A 17397-nucleotide genomic window follows, 5' to 3' on the forward strand; every position below is an offset into this window, starting at 1 on the left:
CCCCAGTGAGCAATCAAGCCACTGCATTTTGCTCTAGCTGCAGCTTCCGGCCCAACCTCAAGGGCAGCCCCACTTAGACCACATCGCAGTAATCCAACCTGGAGGTTACCAGTGCATGGACGACAGCAGTCTTGAAATTTGCTTGCTCCCCCACCCCTTCCTCTCCCTATTACTGGGGAAGAGATTGCCCCCTTGTCTCGCTCTCTTCTGGTCTGAACACAACAATGACGACAAAAGCCTGTCAAGATACCAGGTTGTATTAAAATAGTCAATACGTTTTTATTGTTAAGTCTGTATGTGTTTCTTTATATGGATAAAACACAAAATGTGCCCTTTTCACCCTGGCCCCTTCCCTGCGTGCCCAAATTGGAGCAGTTGACATCATAGCAATGTCTATCCTGAAAAATTAAACCTGTTGAATTGTCACAAGTTCATTAGACGGGTTTGCTTCATGTCTGGACGGCAAAGAGCTGTCTTTCTAATTTCTGCCACTTTGCTTATTTGTTTTATCGGACTAAGATGACATTTGAGGGACCTTCCAACGCCACAATTCTCTTCTGCAGATGTCAACCACGGTTCTAGGACAGAGCTGCCAACTCGCCTAGCAAAACACCCTGATCTGCTCCTGTGCATTTAACAGCAGCTTGATCGGCAGAAATCAACAGGAAGAGCTTCCCATGGCATGGAGATGGCACATATCGGCAGATCTAGTTTTAGTGTTAAAGGCAGCCTTCCCTGTCAGATAATGTTGGACTGCAACTCTCATTAAACCCGATCGTTGGCCATGCTAGTTCAGACTTGTGGGAGTTGTAGTCCAAAAGCCTGGAGGGTACCAGGCTCAGGAAACCACATTCAAGGACTGAATGGGGAAAAGGGGGGAGCAAGCTTATTGTAGATTTCAACTCAAAAGTGATATATTTCGTTTTAAACCTGCCCTTCATGAAGCAAATGATCCCAGGGCAGGGTGCATCAAAACTACAATGAAACTAACAGTACAAAAAATTCCATTTTTAAAAAACGAATACAAGATCAAGCAGTATAACAACTATCCTTCCTTACTACGAAGGTCAGTGGCCTAATACATCAAGGACTCACGCCACTGAAAGCATGGATAAAGAGGTCAGTTTTTAGCTGATGCTGAAAACCAACTAATGTTGGCACCAACCGAATCTCAAGAGGCAGGGCATTTGAAAGCTGGGGAGCCACCACTAAGAGGGCCCTTTCACGAGTTGCAGAAGCATGAACCTCACTCAGCAATGAACTAACAAATTTATCCCAATTTTTAAAAAGAGAGAGAGAAAGAGAGAGAAGCTGCCACAGGGTAACGGTGCTGAGATTTAATTTTTCATTTTTTAAAGGATGCTGTTCAGTCCCCTTGCAAAACTACAATTCCCAGGGTTCTTGGGAACCTGTGACCGCTAAACTGGCTTTGAACTGGCTGAAACAGCAGCACAGAGATGCCTTTCTCGCAGGGATGGGGAACCTGTGGCCCTCCAGATATCGGACTCCAAATTCCATCAGCTCCAGACAGCATAGCCAATGGTGAAGAATAATGGGAGTTGTAGTCCAGCAATTTGTGGAGGGCCACATTCCCGCCCCTGCCTTTTATTTGGATTGGCGAGTTCCTCTGTAATAGACTGGCTTGAAGAGATAGGATCCCATTCATGTCCCTTGTAGGAGGGGAAAATGTTCTTCCGTTGCTCCGCCCCCAGCATCAGCGACTGCTGATTTAGGGGCATCCCTTGTTGATGGTTCAGCAGCCCTCCATCGCAAATTCCCGTCACCCTTGGCGTGGGCTCCTTCTACGCCAGTCGGGGTGGGCGCGAAACCTCAGGGCCGGCAGTTGCAGTCTCGTTCCAAGCGGATTGCCCGAACGATCAAGGAGCCATCCTCTCTGAAGAACACAAAGGGGAGTGGAATCCGGCGTGGCTGACAGCAGTGTCTCTGGTGGGAGAGAGGCAGTGTGAGGACAGGGAAGGCAGCCAGAGCGACGGGAGAGGGGGTGCAGCTCAGTGGTAGAGCATTTGCCTTGCATGCAGAAGGTCCCAGGTCCAATCAGACGCCTGCCTGAAACCTTGGAGAACTGCTCCAGTTAGTGGATTGTTGGGAAAAGTTGCTTTTTTGAACTACAACTCCCATCAGCCCAATCCAGTGGCCGTGCTGGCTGGGGCTCATGGGAGTTGTAGTCCAAAAAAAGGAAATTTTCCAAGCTCTGAGTCAGTGTTAGGGCCGGGTGATAATTTCGAGAGAGTTCGCATTTGAAGCATGATTTATCAAATCCTCACATTCCGAAACAATAAGAGAGCCGAAACGCAGCCATCCTCTGAAATTCACGTTTGTTAGAATTTTGGGATGCAGCTTGCCAACTAAACAACATTTACAAAAATCCATATATTAGGGGAAAGTATGCATAAAAATGAATACATGAGTGAAAATGATATGCAAAACGGCACGATGTGATGAGAGACGGCTTGCAAATATGTGTACCTTTGTCAAAACTGCCTACAAAAATGTATTTGGGGAAATTCGCACTAAAAGAGTAGAGAATTTTCATGAGGATTAAAAAAAAATGCAGAGGACTGAATTTAACATTAGAAAAGTCAGAAACTGAGAGGACTGAAATGGACAGATTTTTCCATTCCTAGTGTAGACAGTACTAAGGTAGACGCCCCAAGGTTCCGACTTGATGTACAGCAACTTGCTATGTGCCATTTCTTCACGGACCGTCTAAAGCAAATTGGAGAACCAGCACTTACTGCTTTTGCTCTCTGAGAGACATTGTCTCCAAGACAGAAGAGCTCTTGGAAAGGATCGGGGGATGGGAAAGACCCTAGGGAGCTACTGCCAGTCAGAGTAGACACTATTGGGCTAGATATTAGTATTAGTAATAATAATAATATCCTGCCCTTCCTCCCAGTGGGAGCCCAGGGCGGCAAGCCAAAAGCACTCTAGACCGTTTTAAAAACAAACATTAAAATATATTACAACGAAACATCCTTGAAAACATATTAAAGCAAAACATATTTAAAGGCATCTTTTTTAAAAAAGCTTTGAAAATGGAAATGGACGGCCTTCATGTCGATCCCGACTTATGGCGACCCTATGAATAGGGATTTCATGGTAAGCGGCATTCAGAGGGGGTTTCCCATTGCCTCCCTCTGAGGCTCGTCCTCCCCAGCTGGCTAGGGCCTGATCAGCTTGCCACAGCTGCACAAGCCAGCCCCTTCTTTGTCCGCAACTGCCAGCTGGGGGGCAACTGGGCTCCTTGGGACTACGCAGCTTGCCCACGGCTGCACAGGTGGCAGGGCATGTCACCCCTGAGCCACTCACTGTGGGGATGATCTTTAGCTGGCCCTTCACATCCAGGAGACACGAGCGGGATTTGAACTCGCAGACTCTGGACTCCCAGGCAAGCAATTTCAACACAGACTCAGACTGGGAGAAGGTCTCTACTTAACTGCTTGACCTAGCAATGTAAGGTACTTCCCTGTCTCATTCTCCAGGGGCTGCGCTCTCTGCCTCATCGGGGTGTCCAACAGTGAAAGGGCAGGCCTGGATGGTGAGGAGGAGGAGGAGAAAAGGGCTCCTGTACCTGCTTGGCGCCCACATCTGGCTGACGGCTTGGCCGCACGAGTCCACATTCTTGAAGCCAATGGGGCAGCGGAGGGTCCTTGTCCTTTGGGTGGCACCGGCACCCCAGGCACTGGGTGAAGACGAAGGACTCCGGGTGCAGCACCCAGCTTTGCCAGCCAAGATCTAGGGGAGGGGAAACACCCAGAGGGAAAAGGTGGGTCAACCCCACAGAGGAAAGGCAGCTGTTTCCACCAGCAGAATTCCTGCGGAATGGAAAACCTACGCTGGGCAGGTTAGCTTTTTCGCCCGCCCCCCATGAACCACGTGAAAATTGCTGAGGGTCTTGGCGGCCCCCTTCCTCATTCCCCTGCCTGTTGCAGCCACTGTAAATTACGCTCTGTGCTAGATGCTGCACAGGGTTCACTTGTCTTTTTAGCGTTTATTTCTTAGATACTGTATTTTAAGAAATCAAAGAAGCAATCAAAAGAGAATGAAAAATCAAGATGAACATTTAATGCGATGGATGTGCTCCTTGTGTCGGGATGAAACGTCTTAATTCCAGCCTCCCATGAACTTTATCAGATGAAAGTCATAAAAGAGTGTCACCAGCATAAACAGACATAAAAGAATGTCAAGTCTTACCTGGTACAATATAAAAAAGACAGATGAGCGCAACTACAGTCTACAGACCTATTAGAAACAAAGGGGGTTCTGTGCCTCCCTGCCCCCAACTTCAGCTCCCTCCACCTCTCCTTCATTTCCATGGGTTGATTCTCTGTTTCTGGCTGCTAACGATGTCCACTCCCTTTTTCTTCCTGCTCTCTCTTTTGCCCTGTTAGAACAACACAGCGGCTGTTGCACCCACTGTTCGCAGATGCTACTCTTGCCGTCCTTCACAGGCACGCCAGGGAGCCCCTGAATAAAGATTGAGGACTGCTGGAGGTCTCCAGACCACAGCTTGGGAATCCCTGGGCTAGACTCCAGGGGTGGGGAAGCTGCGGCCCTCCAGATCTTCCTGGACTCCAAATCCCATCAGCCCCAGCCAGCATGGCCAATGGTCAAAGAAGATGGGAGTTGTAGTCCAACATACCTGGGGGGGCCACAAGGGCCCCACTTCGGGGCTAGCACCAGCTGATCAGCGGGAGGACAGGGTTTAATCCTGCTTTGGCTGTGTGTTCTGTTCCCAGCAGGGAACAGGATCGCACAGTCAAGGTGGCAGGATTTAATCCCCGCTCGTCAGCTGAGTAGGGTGGGCTTAAGGGGTGTGTGTGAACCAGGTAAAAAAAATAAGTATCCAATTTATCTGACTCTTGGGACTCTCCCCAGCCCACACCTCTCCCCAGCCCAGCTCTACACCTTCCTTGAGTGTTTTTGCCTGCCCGGAAGCAGTGGCGGCTGTGGTAACCTATTCCCACCATGGGTGCAGCACCTTGGACAGCTCCTTGAAAGTTCAGACTAAAATCTGGAGCGGATGCCACGGCCCCACTGATGTGGAGCCACAGCGGCCACCACTGGGATGTGTCCTCCTTGAACCCTGATCATGCTTCCTGTATGCCTGGATGGGGAACGGGGCAGGGTTTGTTGCCCCACACACTTTTCCTTCTAGCCCCGCCCACCACTGACATGTGGCCCCTGGAAGGTTGCCTAGAAAGGAATGTGGCCCTCAGGCTGCAAAAGGCCCCCCACCCCTGGCTTAGCCTTTACCGTCCATTGTGACGTGGTGGGAAATTTGGGTGCAGCTCTCTCTTCGGGTCACCAGCGTCTGATTGGACGAGAGATCTGTTTGGGGAAAACGAAGAACATTTTAAAAATCCCCAAAGGCAATCCCTTTATTGTTAGGTGTCACAAAATAGCGGCAGGCTTTTGACTTCGCTGTAACACTTCCCCAGGCAAGATGGTACACAAAGGAGGGGGGCGCGCGGAAACAGTACAAAAATTAGGCTACATGCTGTAGACGTGAGATCAGCTTGTACACTCAGTGCAAAGATGGAAATTGCAGGCTGAATATGTCCCCCCACCCCATCCCACCCCATCAGATGCCAGGTTACCCAACTAGTTGTTGTTATGTGCCTTCAAGTGGACTATGGCAACCCTATGAATCAGCGACCTCCAGTAGTATCTGTTATAAATCACCCTGTTTAGATCTTATAAGTTCAGATCTGTGGCTTCCTTTATGGAGTCAATCCATCTCTTGTTTGGCCTTCCTCTTTTTCTACTCCCTGCTGTTTTTCCCAGTATTTTTGTCTTTTCTAGTGAATCCTGTCTTCTCATGATGTGTCCAAGGTATGATAACCTCAGTTTCACCATTTTAGCTTCTAGTGATAGTTCTGGATTCATTTGTTCTCACACCCAATTATTTGTCTTTTTTTGCAATCAATGGTATCCACAAAGCTCTCCTCCAACACCACATTTCAAAGGAGTTGATTTTTCTCTTACCCGCTTTTTTCACTGTGCAACTTTCACATCCATACATAGAGATTGGGAATACCATGGTCTGAATGATCCTGACTTTGGTGTTCAGTGATACATCTTAGCATTTGAGGACCTTTTCTAGTTCTCTCATAGCTGCCCTCCCCAGTCCTAGCCTTCTTCTAATTTATTGACTATTGTCTTAATTTTGGTTAATGACTGTGCCAAGGTTGGAGGTGCATCCAACTAAGCCCTACTCAGACCCACTGAAATTAATGAACCTAAATTAGGCCCCATCTGCAATAAACATTTAAAGCGGTATCATACCACTTTAAATAGTCATGGCTTCCCCCCCAAAGAATCCTGGGAACTGTAGTTTGTAAAAGGTGCTGAGCCGTTTTAGGAGACCTCTCTTCCCCTCACAGAGCTACAATCTGCAGAGTTCCCTGGGAAAAGCGATGGACTGTTAAACCACCTTGAGGTTTGTAGCTCTGTGAGGGGCATAGGAATCTCTTAAAAACACTCAGCACCTTTTTCAAACTACACTTCCCAGGATTCACTTCCCAGCCCTAAAGGGCTGTCACATAGAGGAGGGTACAGATTTGTTCACTGCTGCCCCAGAGGGTAGGACTAGGTCTAATGGTTTTAAGTTGCAGGAGCGTAGATTCAGGTTGGACATTAGAAGGAACTTCTTGACAGTAAGGGCAGTTCAGCAATGGAACCGACTGCCTAGGGAGGTGGTGGGATCCCCTTCGCTGGATGTCTTCAAGCAGAGGCTGGACAGCTATCTGCGGGAGATGCTCTAGCTATGGATTTCCTGCTGTGAGCAGGAGGGTTGGACTCGATGGCCTACAAGGCCCCTTCCAGCTCTATGATTCTATGATTCTTTGGGGGAAGCCATGATTGTTTAAAGTAGTATGGGTGTTGCTGCTTTAAATGTTTAGTGCAGATGGGGTCCTGTCGATTAACTTCAATGGGTCTACTCTAAGAAGGACTAGCACTGGATTCAACCCCCTACGATTCTGGGATACAAAAGCTCCCCATTTTTGAAAACATAAAGCCCAGCTTCTTACCCAGATCTGTAGGTTCTACATGACAGGAATAAAATAAGGACTATCGTATCTACAGTAGTTGTTCAGAAGGGAGAATTTCAGCCATTGCACATTCACCCCACCGCATAGTATTAATTGCACTAATCAGAATGGAGCATTTTTTGGTCTGGCATCCAGACTGGCTGTCCCTAGTGAAAGGGAGAAGGTTTTTGTTATGTTTTGTTTTAACCGCCGGAGGAAACCCTTCAGTAACAACCCTGTTTATTTACAAATATATATAGAAGGCTACAAATTGTCTGTTTGGCAAGCCTCTTTCCTCTGGCCCTCTAAAGCCATTTGCTGGGCTGCTGTGATGTCACAGTTGCTTCAAGAAGCATGGGGGAGGGGAAGAAAGTTAGTCAGGGATGGGGGACAGTTTTGATTTAGTTTGCATTTCAAGCCGAAACTGTCAAAGTTGCACTTTCCAAAACCATATAAGAACTCAATGCAGCCATCCTTCAAAATTCACACTTATACAAATTTTGCAACGCAGTTCGCCAACCAATGTTTACAAAAATGCATGCATTAAAGGAAAATGTGTGTACAAATGAACATATGAGTGAACATAATATGCAGAAATGCATTATGTGATGAGAAATGGCTTGCAAAACTGAGTACATTAGCCAAGATAGCCTAAAAATGTGTTTATGAGAAGAAATTCGCACTAAAAAGGTAAAGAATTTCCATGAGGGTTTTTTTTTTTTAATGCAAATTGCTGCAGAAATGTGGAGAACTGAATTTCAGATCAGAAAAATAAGAAATTAAGAGAACTGATATTGACAGATCTTTCTATCCCTACTCAGTCACGGAATGTTTAAAATCAACACAGCTAACTGTGCAGGAAGCGCAAGGTTGGTTTGCAAGGGGGGAGGAACTTGATCCGTCTAGGAATGGGAGAAGGACGAAAAGCGTATACTGGGAAGGGGGGGGAAGGAAGGGGACAGAGAAATTGGGAAAATGAGGAGACCTAAAATTGGCAGCAGGGAAATCATACTGATTGACATAATATCGCATTCACTTGAACCTGCCACTGTAGGTCTCAATAACTGCCTTTCCCATTTTACAGATGGGACTACCAAGGCTAAATGACACTGAGTGGGTTGCCCAACTTCTCACAGCATTTTTTTTTTGGTTCTGGTGGGACTTGGCAGAGGTGGGGTTGAATCCCATCGCACCAGCTATGCTTCAGAGTTCAGACTGAACGTTGCCCCCCCCATTTCTCTCAGTTAAAGAGACTGTCAGAAATTTAGAAGACGGACCTTTCCCTACCATGCTAGAAAAAGCTTCACCTGCTGGATTTCTGCCTGTCAGGCTGCTCTGATGGGCACCAAAATAGGGCCAAGTGTTTGTTTGTTTTTAAAGTAGCAGCCTTAATCTTATGTAGGCTGAAGTTTAATTTTAGAAGCTGCACTTTCTGACCCTTTAAAGCCTTTTCATATCAGGCAGTGGTTACACAGCAGTGAAGGAAAAGGCACTCCACACATGCTTTAGGGAACTGTTATCACTCTAAACATTCCAGGACTGAGCCTTGGTGTTGAAACCAGGTCCCAGAGCCAAGGCCTGATGCAGATCAAAATTCTGCTGCAGCAGGTCAAGGTGAAGGAAAAGCAGGCTATGAATGGACACTCACTGAAGGGCTGTTCCACACTGGACAGGGCCAGCAGATCCATTGCTTCCTTTGCCCAGGCTTCATGCACCTGCCTTGTTGGGTCGGCTGTGATACTGGGGGGCCGGTCCAACCGTAGCAGCCGGAGGGTGGCTGAGCCCACTTGCTGGAGGACACGCTCCCTGCAGCTGTTGTGGGAGACAGAACAGGCAAAGATCAGCCACGGGTTCTGCAGCCCGCCCGTGTCGCCAACGCCACTTGGGGAAGGGTGCAGCTTAGCGGCAGAATATCTGCTTTGCACACACAAGGTCTCAGGTTGAATCCCCAATGACATCTCTAGGTTGGACTGGGACAGACCCTTGCCTGAACTCCAGGAGAGCTGCTAATGCTCACTGCAGGTAATCCCTTTCTTTTTTCTTTTAAAAAAACTTTCCTCCAAAGGAACTCCAGGTGGCATACATGGTTCTCCCTTTCCCTGTCTTTTTCTCACAACAACCCTGTGAGGTAGGTTCGGCTGAGAGACAGTGACTGGCCCAAAGCCACCCAGCTGAGCTTTTCGGCTGAGTGGGGATTTGAACCCTAGTCTGACACTCTTACCACTATACCACACTGCCTCTCAAATGCTGACAAGGGTGAGATCCAAACTAATGTGCTCAGAGCATGACAGAGTTGCATGCCACTGTTTGGCCACCTCCTTGTGGGCAGAGCGTGACAGCCTGCTTCGAAATAAGGCAGCCTCCTATGTTCCTCTTTGGGAAGGGCTGTAGCCCAGGGGCAGAGCACATGCTATAAGGTCCCAGGTTCAAATCCCCAAAGGCATCTCCAGATAGGCCTGAAGAGAGTTCCCTGCCTGAAATCCTGGAGAGCTACTCCAGTCAGTGTAGACAGTGCTGGACTAGATGGACCAATGCTTCCCATTTAAACCAGTCCTTTATTCGGGACCATGTGGACTAGTAAGTTGCTTTATTCTGAGGGAAAGGGCTGCAGCTCAGGGGTAGCCCATCTCCTCTGCATGCACAAGAATGCAGGTTCAATCACCGCCATGTGCAGGTAGAGACTCCTGCCTGTAAAGCGCTGCCAGTCAGTGTAAACAGTACTGAGCTAGATGCACAAACTGACTCAGGGTAAGGCACCTCCACCTGTTCCTCTTTAAATCAGCCTTTTATTTTGAACCTTGCAGGATAAACTGCACGTTCAAAGATTCTCTTTCCAAGACAGGAGCCAAATCCTAACCCTGCCTGCTCTTGCGCCTTAAACAGATGAGTGACGGGCAAGGAATTAGCAGGAGACGCTTTCTGCAGTCTGGACAGAAGCATGGCCTCCCATTAATACCTGCCGTCCTTAAGCTGATGCGACAAGATGCTGGTTGAGAAACTGTCAATCTTATTTGCCTCCAGTTCACTTGAACAAACAGGAGCCTTCCAAACCCAGACAGACTCCCAATTCCTTTGGCTACGCCACAAAGCCGGCTGAACACATTCTTTGCCAAAAGGATTCTGCTCCCGACCCCACGGCAAACTCTCACAAACTTTACTCCAGTATTAACATCGGTACCCGTTCACAACTAACAGTGTGGCTTGAAGGAGGCCATATACTCTAAAAGGCAGGCTGGAAATCCATTCATCATCATCATTCACAGCAACAACAATAAAGAAATAAATATGGGAAAATGAGGAACAGAGAGACCGGAAATTAACAGATCTTTCCACCCTCATCCGTAGTTTAGTGGTAGACCATTTACTTTGCATGCAGAAGATTCCAGTTTCAATCCTTGGCACATGCTGATGGAGGCCCTGCCTGTAAACCATAGAGTGCTGCTGTCAGTCAGACTCAGTATAAGGCAGTTTCCTCCGTTCCTATTTAAATCAGCCGTTTATTTAGAACCATGAGGACTAGGACCTTACTTTATTTGTAGGGGAAGAACCATAGCTCAATGGTAGAGCAGCTGCTTTGCGTGCAGAAGGTCCCAGGTTCAAGCCCAGCTAGGGCTGGGAATGTCTCCTGCCTGAAAATCTGGAGAGCCTCTGCCAGTCAGTGTAAACCTCACTGAGCGAGATGGCCCAATAGTCTCACTCAAGGCAGTTTCCTACATTCTTATTGCTTTCATTAGGACTTCCTTCTGAGCAGACATGAGTAGGACTGAGCTGCAAAAAGACGGAGGGTGGTATTCAACGCTAGCCCTACTCAGAGTAGATCCACTGAAGTTAATAGCCATGGCTAACTTGGGTTCATTAATTTTAATGGGTCTACTCTGCGTTGAATACAACCCCAAGGCTGCAAAGGCTGCTTATCTATGAGCGAACCTCTTTGAACACAGTGGGACTTGCTCCCACATAAACACACCCCGGGGATCCTGCTGCACCAGCCTATGGTGGATCAGGTTAAAGGTCCACCTAGTCCAGCATCCTAGTCTACATGAAGGCCGGTCTTTGGGACACTTACGAACATGTCAAGAATGCAAGGGTTCATCCCCTGCTGTTTCATTCCCAGCAGCTGGTATCCTGCCCCTGAACATGGAGGATCAATTTAGCCAGTATGGCGAAGCGCCATCTATAGGTTCATCCTCGACTAAACTGTATAATTTATCATTATTGTTGTTGTTGTTGTTATTATTATTAGGCAGCGCCCGTTGCCATATCTTGTGGCAATGAGTTCCAGAAGTTAACCAGGAATCATGCAAAAGACGGGTCTTCTTTTGTCTGTCCCAAATCCCCTGCCAATGACGTTTCATTTGAGTGCTATGGGATAAGGAACCACTAAAATGTCTCTCTTGTTCCACTTTCTGCACCCCAAGCATCGTTTCATAAACTTCAGTTGTGTCCCCTGTAATCTTTTCTCATAGGGGATGTGAAAAGCTGCTTTAGACCATTGGTCCATCTAGCTCAGGATTATCTACACTGACCGGCAGCAGCTATTCAGGATTTCAGGCAGGGGACATTCCCAGCCCTACCTGGAGATGCCGAGGATTGAACCTGGGCCCTTACTCCATGCAAACTTGCTCCAGGCCCCCTGATCATACGGTCATCTTTGTCACCCAAAATAACAACCCTCTTCCAATCTGTCTCTGCACCCCAAAATACCAACCATACCACATCTTTCCTTCAAGGCAATGTACAACACTCCTCTCCTGACCAGTTTTATCATCACAACAAACTTGCGATGTAGGCTGAGAATGTGTGTGTGTGTGTGAGAGAGAGTGAGCGAGCGAGAGGGAGCACTAGACTGGCTCAAGGTTACCCAGGCTAAGTGGGGGGTTAAAATCTGGATCTCCCCCAGCCCCACACTCTAACCACTATACCCCCACAGTGTTCCCAAACTGTAACCTCAGGGGGAGGGAAATCTGGCAGCCGCTTACCTCTCATTGAGGGTAACCACAGACTCTTCAAGGGGCTGTTCCTCATTGAGGCTGGTCTCGTGGGGGCCACAGGCTCCCCATGATGGCAACCCAGTCAGCAACCCGCTCACAAGCACCAAGTGGAACATGGTGCAAGGCAGAATGTGTCACCAGGCCAAGGCAACAGGCTATGGGTTCTGCAGCCAGGCAGGCAAGGCTCAGGGAGGGGCTGGCGGCTGGACGCTAGGCTGGCCTGGCCAGGAATGTAAGCTAGGCAAAGCGGGAGGCACTGGCCTAACCCAAGCGAGGATGCAAGTGGAGGGACTGTGAGAACCCACTTTTATCTGCCTCTCCCCCAACCCTGACGTGGCCTTGGCATTTTTCACAGGCAGGCTTGTGCCTTCCCCAACACAGGAGCTACGGAAGGAGTGTCAAGTGCCAGTTTTTCTGTCCTAGGGGGCATGGCCCCACATTCTCCCTCCCTCTTCTGAAAAACCCAAGGGGCGAGATCCCGCATCAGAAGAACACGCTTGAAATAGCAGGGCTCAATTCTGGCAGGGATGGCAAAGGAGAGAGTACTTCTGGGCATAAGCAGAGTGAGTTACGAGCATTACTGCCCCTGGGTGCAGCTTCCATTCCTTTCAAAGGGGGCTGCGTGGGAGAACACCTCTGCTGGATTCTGCCCATTGAATGCTGTGGTGGCACCTTAATTGCGTTTTACCTCTTCGTGGGTGTTGTCGAGGCAAGGTTCTTCCTGTTCCAAATTAATGAACCTCAGAAGAGCCTGGCTGGTGGATCCGGCCAGTGGCCCATCTAGTCCAGCCTCCCTGTTCTCACAGTGGCCAACCAGATGCCCATTATGGGAAGCCAGCAAGCAGGACCTGTGCGCAACAGGTCCCGCTTGGGATTCACAATGATTGCTATTCAGAAAGGCATACTTCCTCCGACAGTAGAGGGAGAACATAGCCACCTTGGTTAGTAGCCGTTGAGAGCTGTATCCTCCATGAATTTGTCTAACCCTCTTCTAAAGCCATCCGAGTTGGTGGCCATCCCTACCTCTTGAGAGAGCAAATTCTCTAGTTTAACTACGCACTGTGTGAAGAAGCCCTTTCTTTTGTCTATCCTGAATCTTCCAACGCTCAGCTTCATTGGATGTCCACAAGTTCCAGTGTTAGGAAAGAGGGAGAAACAACATTCTCTGCCCACTTTCTTCACTACGCACCTCTATCTTGTCACTCTTTTACTTGCCATTTTTCTATACGAAAAGCCTCGAATTTGCCTGGTGAAAATGTATCAGCATTTTACTGCAAATTTCTCCCAATAAACACCTGTTTGTACGCCGTTTTGCAATCAGTTTTCCCTAATATAAAGCATATCTGCCTGTTATTTTCACAAATATATTCTTTTTTATGCACACTTTCCCCTAATATAAGCAGTTTTGTAAACATTGGTTGGAGAACTGCTTCGCAAAATTAGGAAAGGTGTGAATTTTGAAAGATGGGTGAGTTTTGGTCCTCGTAGTCTTTCAGAAAGTGCGTATTTGATAGACTTGTCTTTGTGTGCAAATGGAATCAAATTTCTCCTAGATGGACCCACTGTGGGTCCAGCTCCTTGAAAGTTTGGACCAAAACCTGGAGCGGATTCCACTGCCCCACTGACATGGAGCCACCAACCACCATTGAATTTATTATTCCAGGAGATAATTAAAGTTCTCAATAAGGAGATTTATTTATTTATTTATTTTATTAACTTTATTTATACCCCGCCGTTTTTCCAAATTGGAACTCACAGCGGCTTCCAGATAAAAAACAGATACAATTGAAACCTACCAAAGTTAAAAGCATATAATACATAAGTAAAATAAATATAGAGAGATATAATTAAAAAATGAACTCTTACTTGCCTCTGTAAAGTAGGGTACCCCTAACTTGCCCAGTATACTTTAAACTTCCTGTAATGCCCCAGAGCATTCACTATACCACCACTTTGGAGTGCTGGGGGAAATGTAAGATTCCAGCCATTGGAGAAGATAGCCCACTTTGATTAGACCCTTTCAGATCTAGATTAGACCCTGTCCATGTCTCATATGATAGAGACCCATGGATTGCTATTAGCCACAACAAACCACCTTGTCCCGGGGCAGTAACCTGACTTCCAGATGTTAACAATAAGACAACAGGTCTTGCTTCTGTGAGAATTGCATTGGTGGAGACAAGGAGACACTGGGGAAAAATGTTTAGAATATTTAATCTACCGAAAGATCATTCATCATAGTTTGCACAAAATAATTGAGAAAAAATTACAATAATGTAAAGGCGTTGTACAGCTGCTTACTGCCACAATATTTGTTGTTCCAGAATATAACATCAATAACAACCATTGCTCCACAATTTATTTGGTTGATCATTGGAAGTCCTCCTAAAATATGTGAATCATAGGATCATAGGTTAGCAGAGTTGGAAGGGGCCTATAAGGCCATCGAGTCCAACCCCCTGCTCAGTACAGGAATCCAAATTAAAACATCCCCAACATGTGGCTGTCCAGCTGCCTCTTGAATGTCTCAGTGTGGGAGAGCCCACCACCTCCCTAGGTCATTGGTTCATTGCTCTAACCGTGAGGAAGTTTTTCCTGATGCTTGGCCGAAATCCGGCTTCCTGCAACTTGAGCCCATTCTTCCATGTCCTACACTCTGGGACAATCGAGAAGAAATCCTGACAAACTCTGACAAACTTTCAAGTATTTGAAGAGGTCGATCCCCTCTCAGTCTTGTCTTCTCAAGGCTAAACATGCCCAGTGCTTTCAGTCTCTCCTTGTAAATATCCTTCCTTTTCTTCCAATTTTTCACTGTGCAAATTTTTGAGGCTGTTAATTATGCAGATCTGGAAATAATAGCTAATGGCTGACCCTTTCAATAACCCCAAAGCAAATTGTTTGGGTCGAGAAGTAGTGAGCATCCATTCCTAACTGAGGAAGTTTTTAGGTGTGTTTTAATACTATATGTATTCTGTATAGTTGTGACCTGCCCTGGGTGAAGGGTGGGCAATAAAACATTATTATTATTATTATTATTATTATTATTATTATTAAAATATATCAAACAGGTACCGAAAGGCTGAGGATTGGGGAACAGATCTACAAGACACCCTCTCTCCTGATTTCCCTCCTAAAGCTAGACATTCCTGGGCAACAGGAAACCGTTGTCTCTAAGCTAAAAATAGATTCGCAGGTTGGTGTTGGGGGCACATGTATGTACAAAAAAAAGTGTGCATTGGGGGGGAAGGTAAACAGGGTGGAATCTGCGAAAAGATTAGCTGTCTGCAGACACAGCTTGCTGCACCTGCTCCCAAGGTCTTCACATCAAGGGCTGAGTGGAGAGAGATGGGGGGGCAGTTGTGGACTGGACCAAAGGATTCAGTTAGCGGCAGTCATGGCTGGGTGGCAGGCAGGGGGAGATTGGGGTCAAGACTGTGGGGGCCTGGCTCTTTTGAAGATAATCCAGGCCCTTTTCTCTGAATAGTCACCTTTCTTTAAATAAGAAATAAGTAGTTCTCCAGCCTTTTGTGATAAAGAGGGGGGACAGCCGTGGTGCTTTCGGGACATGATTTGAGGGCTGGCGTCCAAGAACAAGTCCTTGCGTTCCTTGCATGTGTTCCTCAGTGGCAAATACCAGCTTTCAGCAGTAGAGTAGTAGAGGAGGAGGAGTTCAGTTGGGAAAACAGCACAACAGTCTCAAGCCCATTTGGGTCCCCCGTGAGCCCTTTTTTGTTTAAAGAAGAAGAAGAGAGAGATCTGATGGCCAATTATCACCACTGCGCTGGCTGCGCAGAAGAGCCGCTCTTTCTAATCCTTTCAGGAGAAGGGACCGGTAGCCTTCCAGATGTTAGCAGCCAGCATGGCCAATGGTCAGGAAGGATGGACATTGGAGCCCAGCAGTGGAGGGCCACAGCGCCCCCCTCCAACCCTGACCTCCCTGCGCCAGCTCAAGCAAGCTGCAAATCAAACTCTTGTTAAAGGCAGGAGGATGCAAAGTCAAGCTGGCAAAGAGTGTGGCCTGGAGCTGGAAAGATGAACTGACTAAAAAAAACCCATGCGGTTAATCAATGAAAATCATTGCCATACGACAATGGCACCAATGACCTAGAGAGGTAGTGGGCTCTCCGACACTGGAGGCCTTCAAGAGGCAGTTGGACAGCCATCTGTCGGGAATGCTTAGATTTGGATTCCTGCATTGAGCAGGGGGTTGGACTCGATGGCCTTGTAGGCCCCTTCCAACTCTACCATTCTGTGATTCTAATGCTTTGATTTGGATTCCTGCATTGAGCAGGGGGTTGGACTCGATGGCCTTGTAGGCCCCTTCCAACTCTACCATTCTGTGATTCTAATGCTTTGATTTGGATTCCTGCATTGAGCAGGGGGTTGGACTCGATGGCCTTGTAGGCCCCTTCCAACTCTACCATTCTGTGATTCTAATGCTTTGATTTGGATTCCTGCATTGAGCAGGGGGTTGGACTCGATGGCCTTAGAGGCCCCTTCCAACTCTACTGTTCTATGAATTTATGAAAATGTCTCGACTGGGTCGCAGCCCTCATTTCTGCAGAGCAAGCCGCTGTGCAACACTCCAGAGCAAACCAGGCTGGTTTTTTCGGTTTTTTGGCTAGTCAGTCTACAGCTCTGCAAACCACATCCTCTCAGGGCCCAGCTGCGCTCGGGCACCAAATATGTGGTGTTGTTGTTGTTGCATGTAACTGCAGATTTTTAAAAATATTAATAATTCTTATTTTTTAAAAACTGCATTTGGGATCAGGTGGAGGGGCGGATGAATGAACGGGATGAGAGCCGGCATGGGGGGGGGGAAGCCAAGTTTAACTTTTTCCTCCGCTACTGGATTTCCAGAGGAAAATCTCTCTTCTGAAGCTGATATTTGTTTCTTTGTGTGTGTGTGAAATGCTCGCCCCCACTCCTTTAATACAGATATTCCTCAGGATCGCAGCAGGGGAGGAAGGAGTTAACGTTCCGTCACCGTGCACTGCTTCTATTAATTATCAGCTACACACACACACACACACACACACACACACGAAAACACACATTTCGCCAGTGTGGGATTTCGGTATTAGAAGGCACTTGAGCAACCCCCCCCCTTCCTCAATGAGTCTTGCTGATTGCCGCCAATGTTGCCCACTGCTCCTCCTCCTCTTCCTCCTCATTAACTACCACCTGCTTGACTGCCAGGCAGATAGCCAATGAAGCAGCAGCATCTAACACTCTTCAGGTTGCAATGGGTAACAGGAGGAGCAGATTGGGAGGGGGGCTCTTGTCAGTGGGCCTCCTGCTGAGGTGTGACCCATCGGCAGATGCCCGGCCATGCCGGGCCCTGGCGCCCA

At 47.5% G+C, this 17397-nt stretch overlaps 1 protein-coding gene across 1 annotated transcript; it reads right to left on the reverse strand.

The window, feature by feature from the left end:
* Positions 1-254: 254 nt before the first annotated feature.
* Positions 255-12315, reverse strand: LOC133374750 (uncharacterized). Its single transcript, XM_061605947.1, has 5 exons — positions 12035-12315; positions 8704-8867; positions 5278-5352; positions 3593-3756; positions 255-1944 (listed from the first exon to the last, which is right to left on the reverse strand). Exons 1-5 carry the CDS (start codon positions 12160-12162, stop codon positions 1831-1833), a joined length of 645 nt encoding a protein of 214 aa, XP_061461931.1. The 5' UTR covers positions 12163-12315; the 3' UTR covers positions 255-1830.
* Positions 12316-17397: the final 5082 nt, after the last annotated feature.

Source organism: Rhineura floridana, chromosome 22 (assembly GCF_030035675.1).
Source record: "Rhineura floridana isolate rRhiFlo1 chromosome 22, rRhiFlo1.hap2, whole genome shotgun sequence".
In the NCBI taxonomy this organism is placed as follows: domain Eukaryota; kingdom Metazoa; phylum Chordata; class Lepidosauria; order Squamata; family Rhineuridae; genus Rhineura; species Rhineura floridana.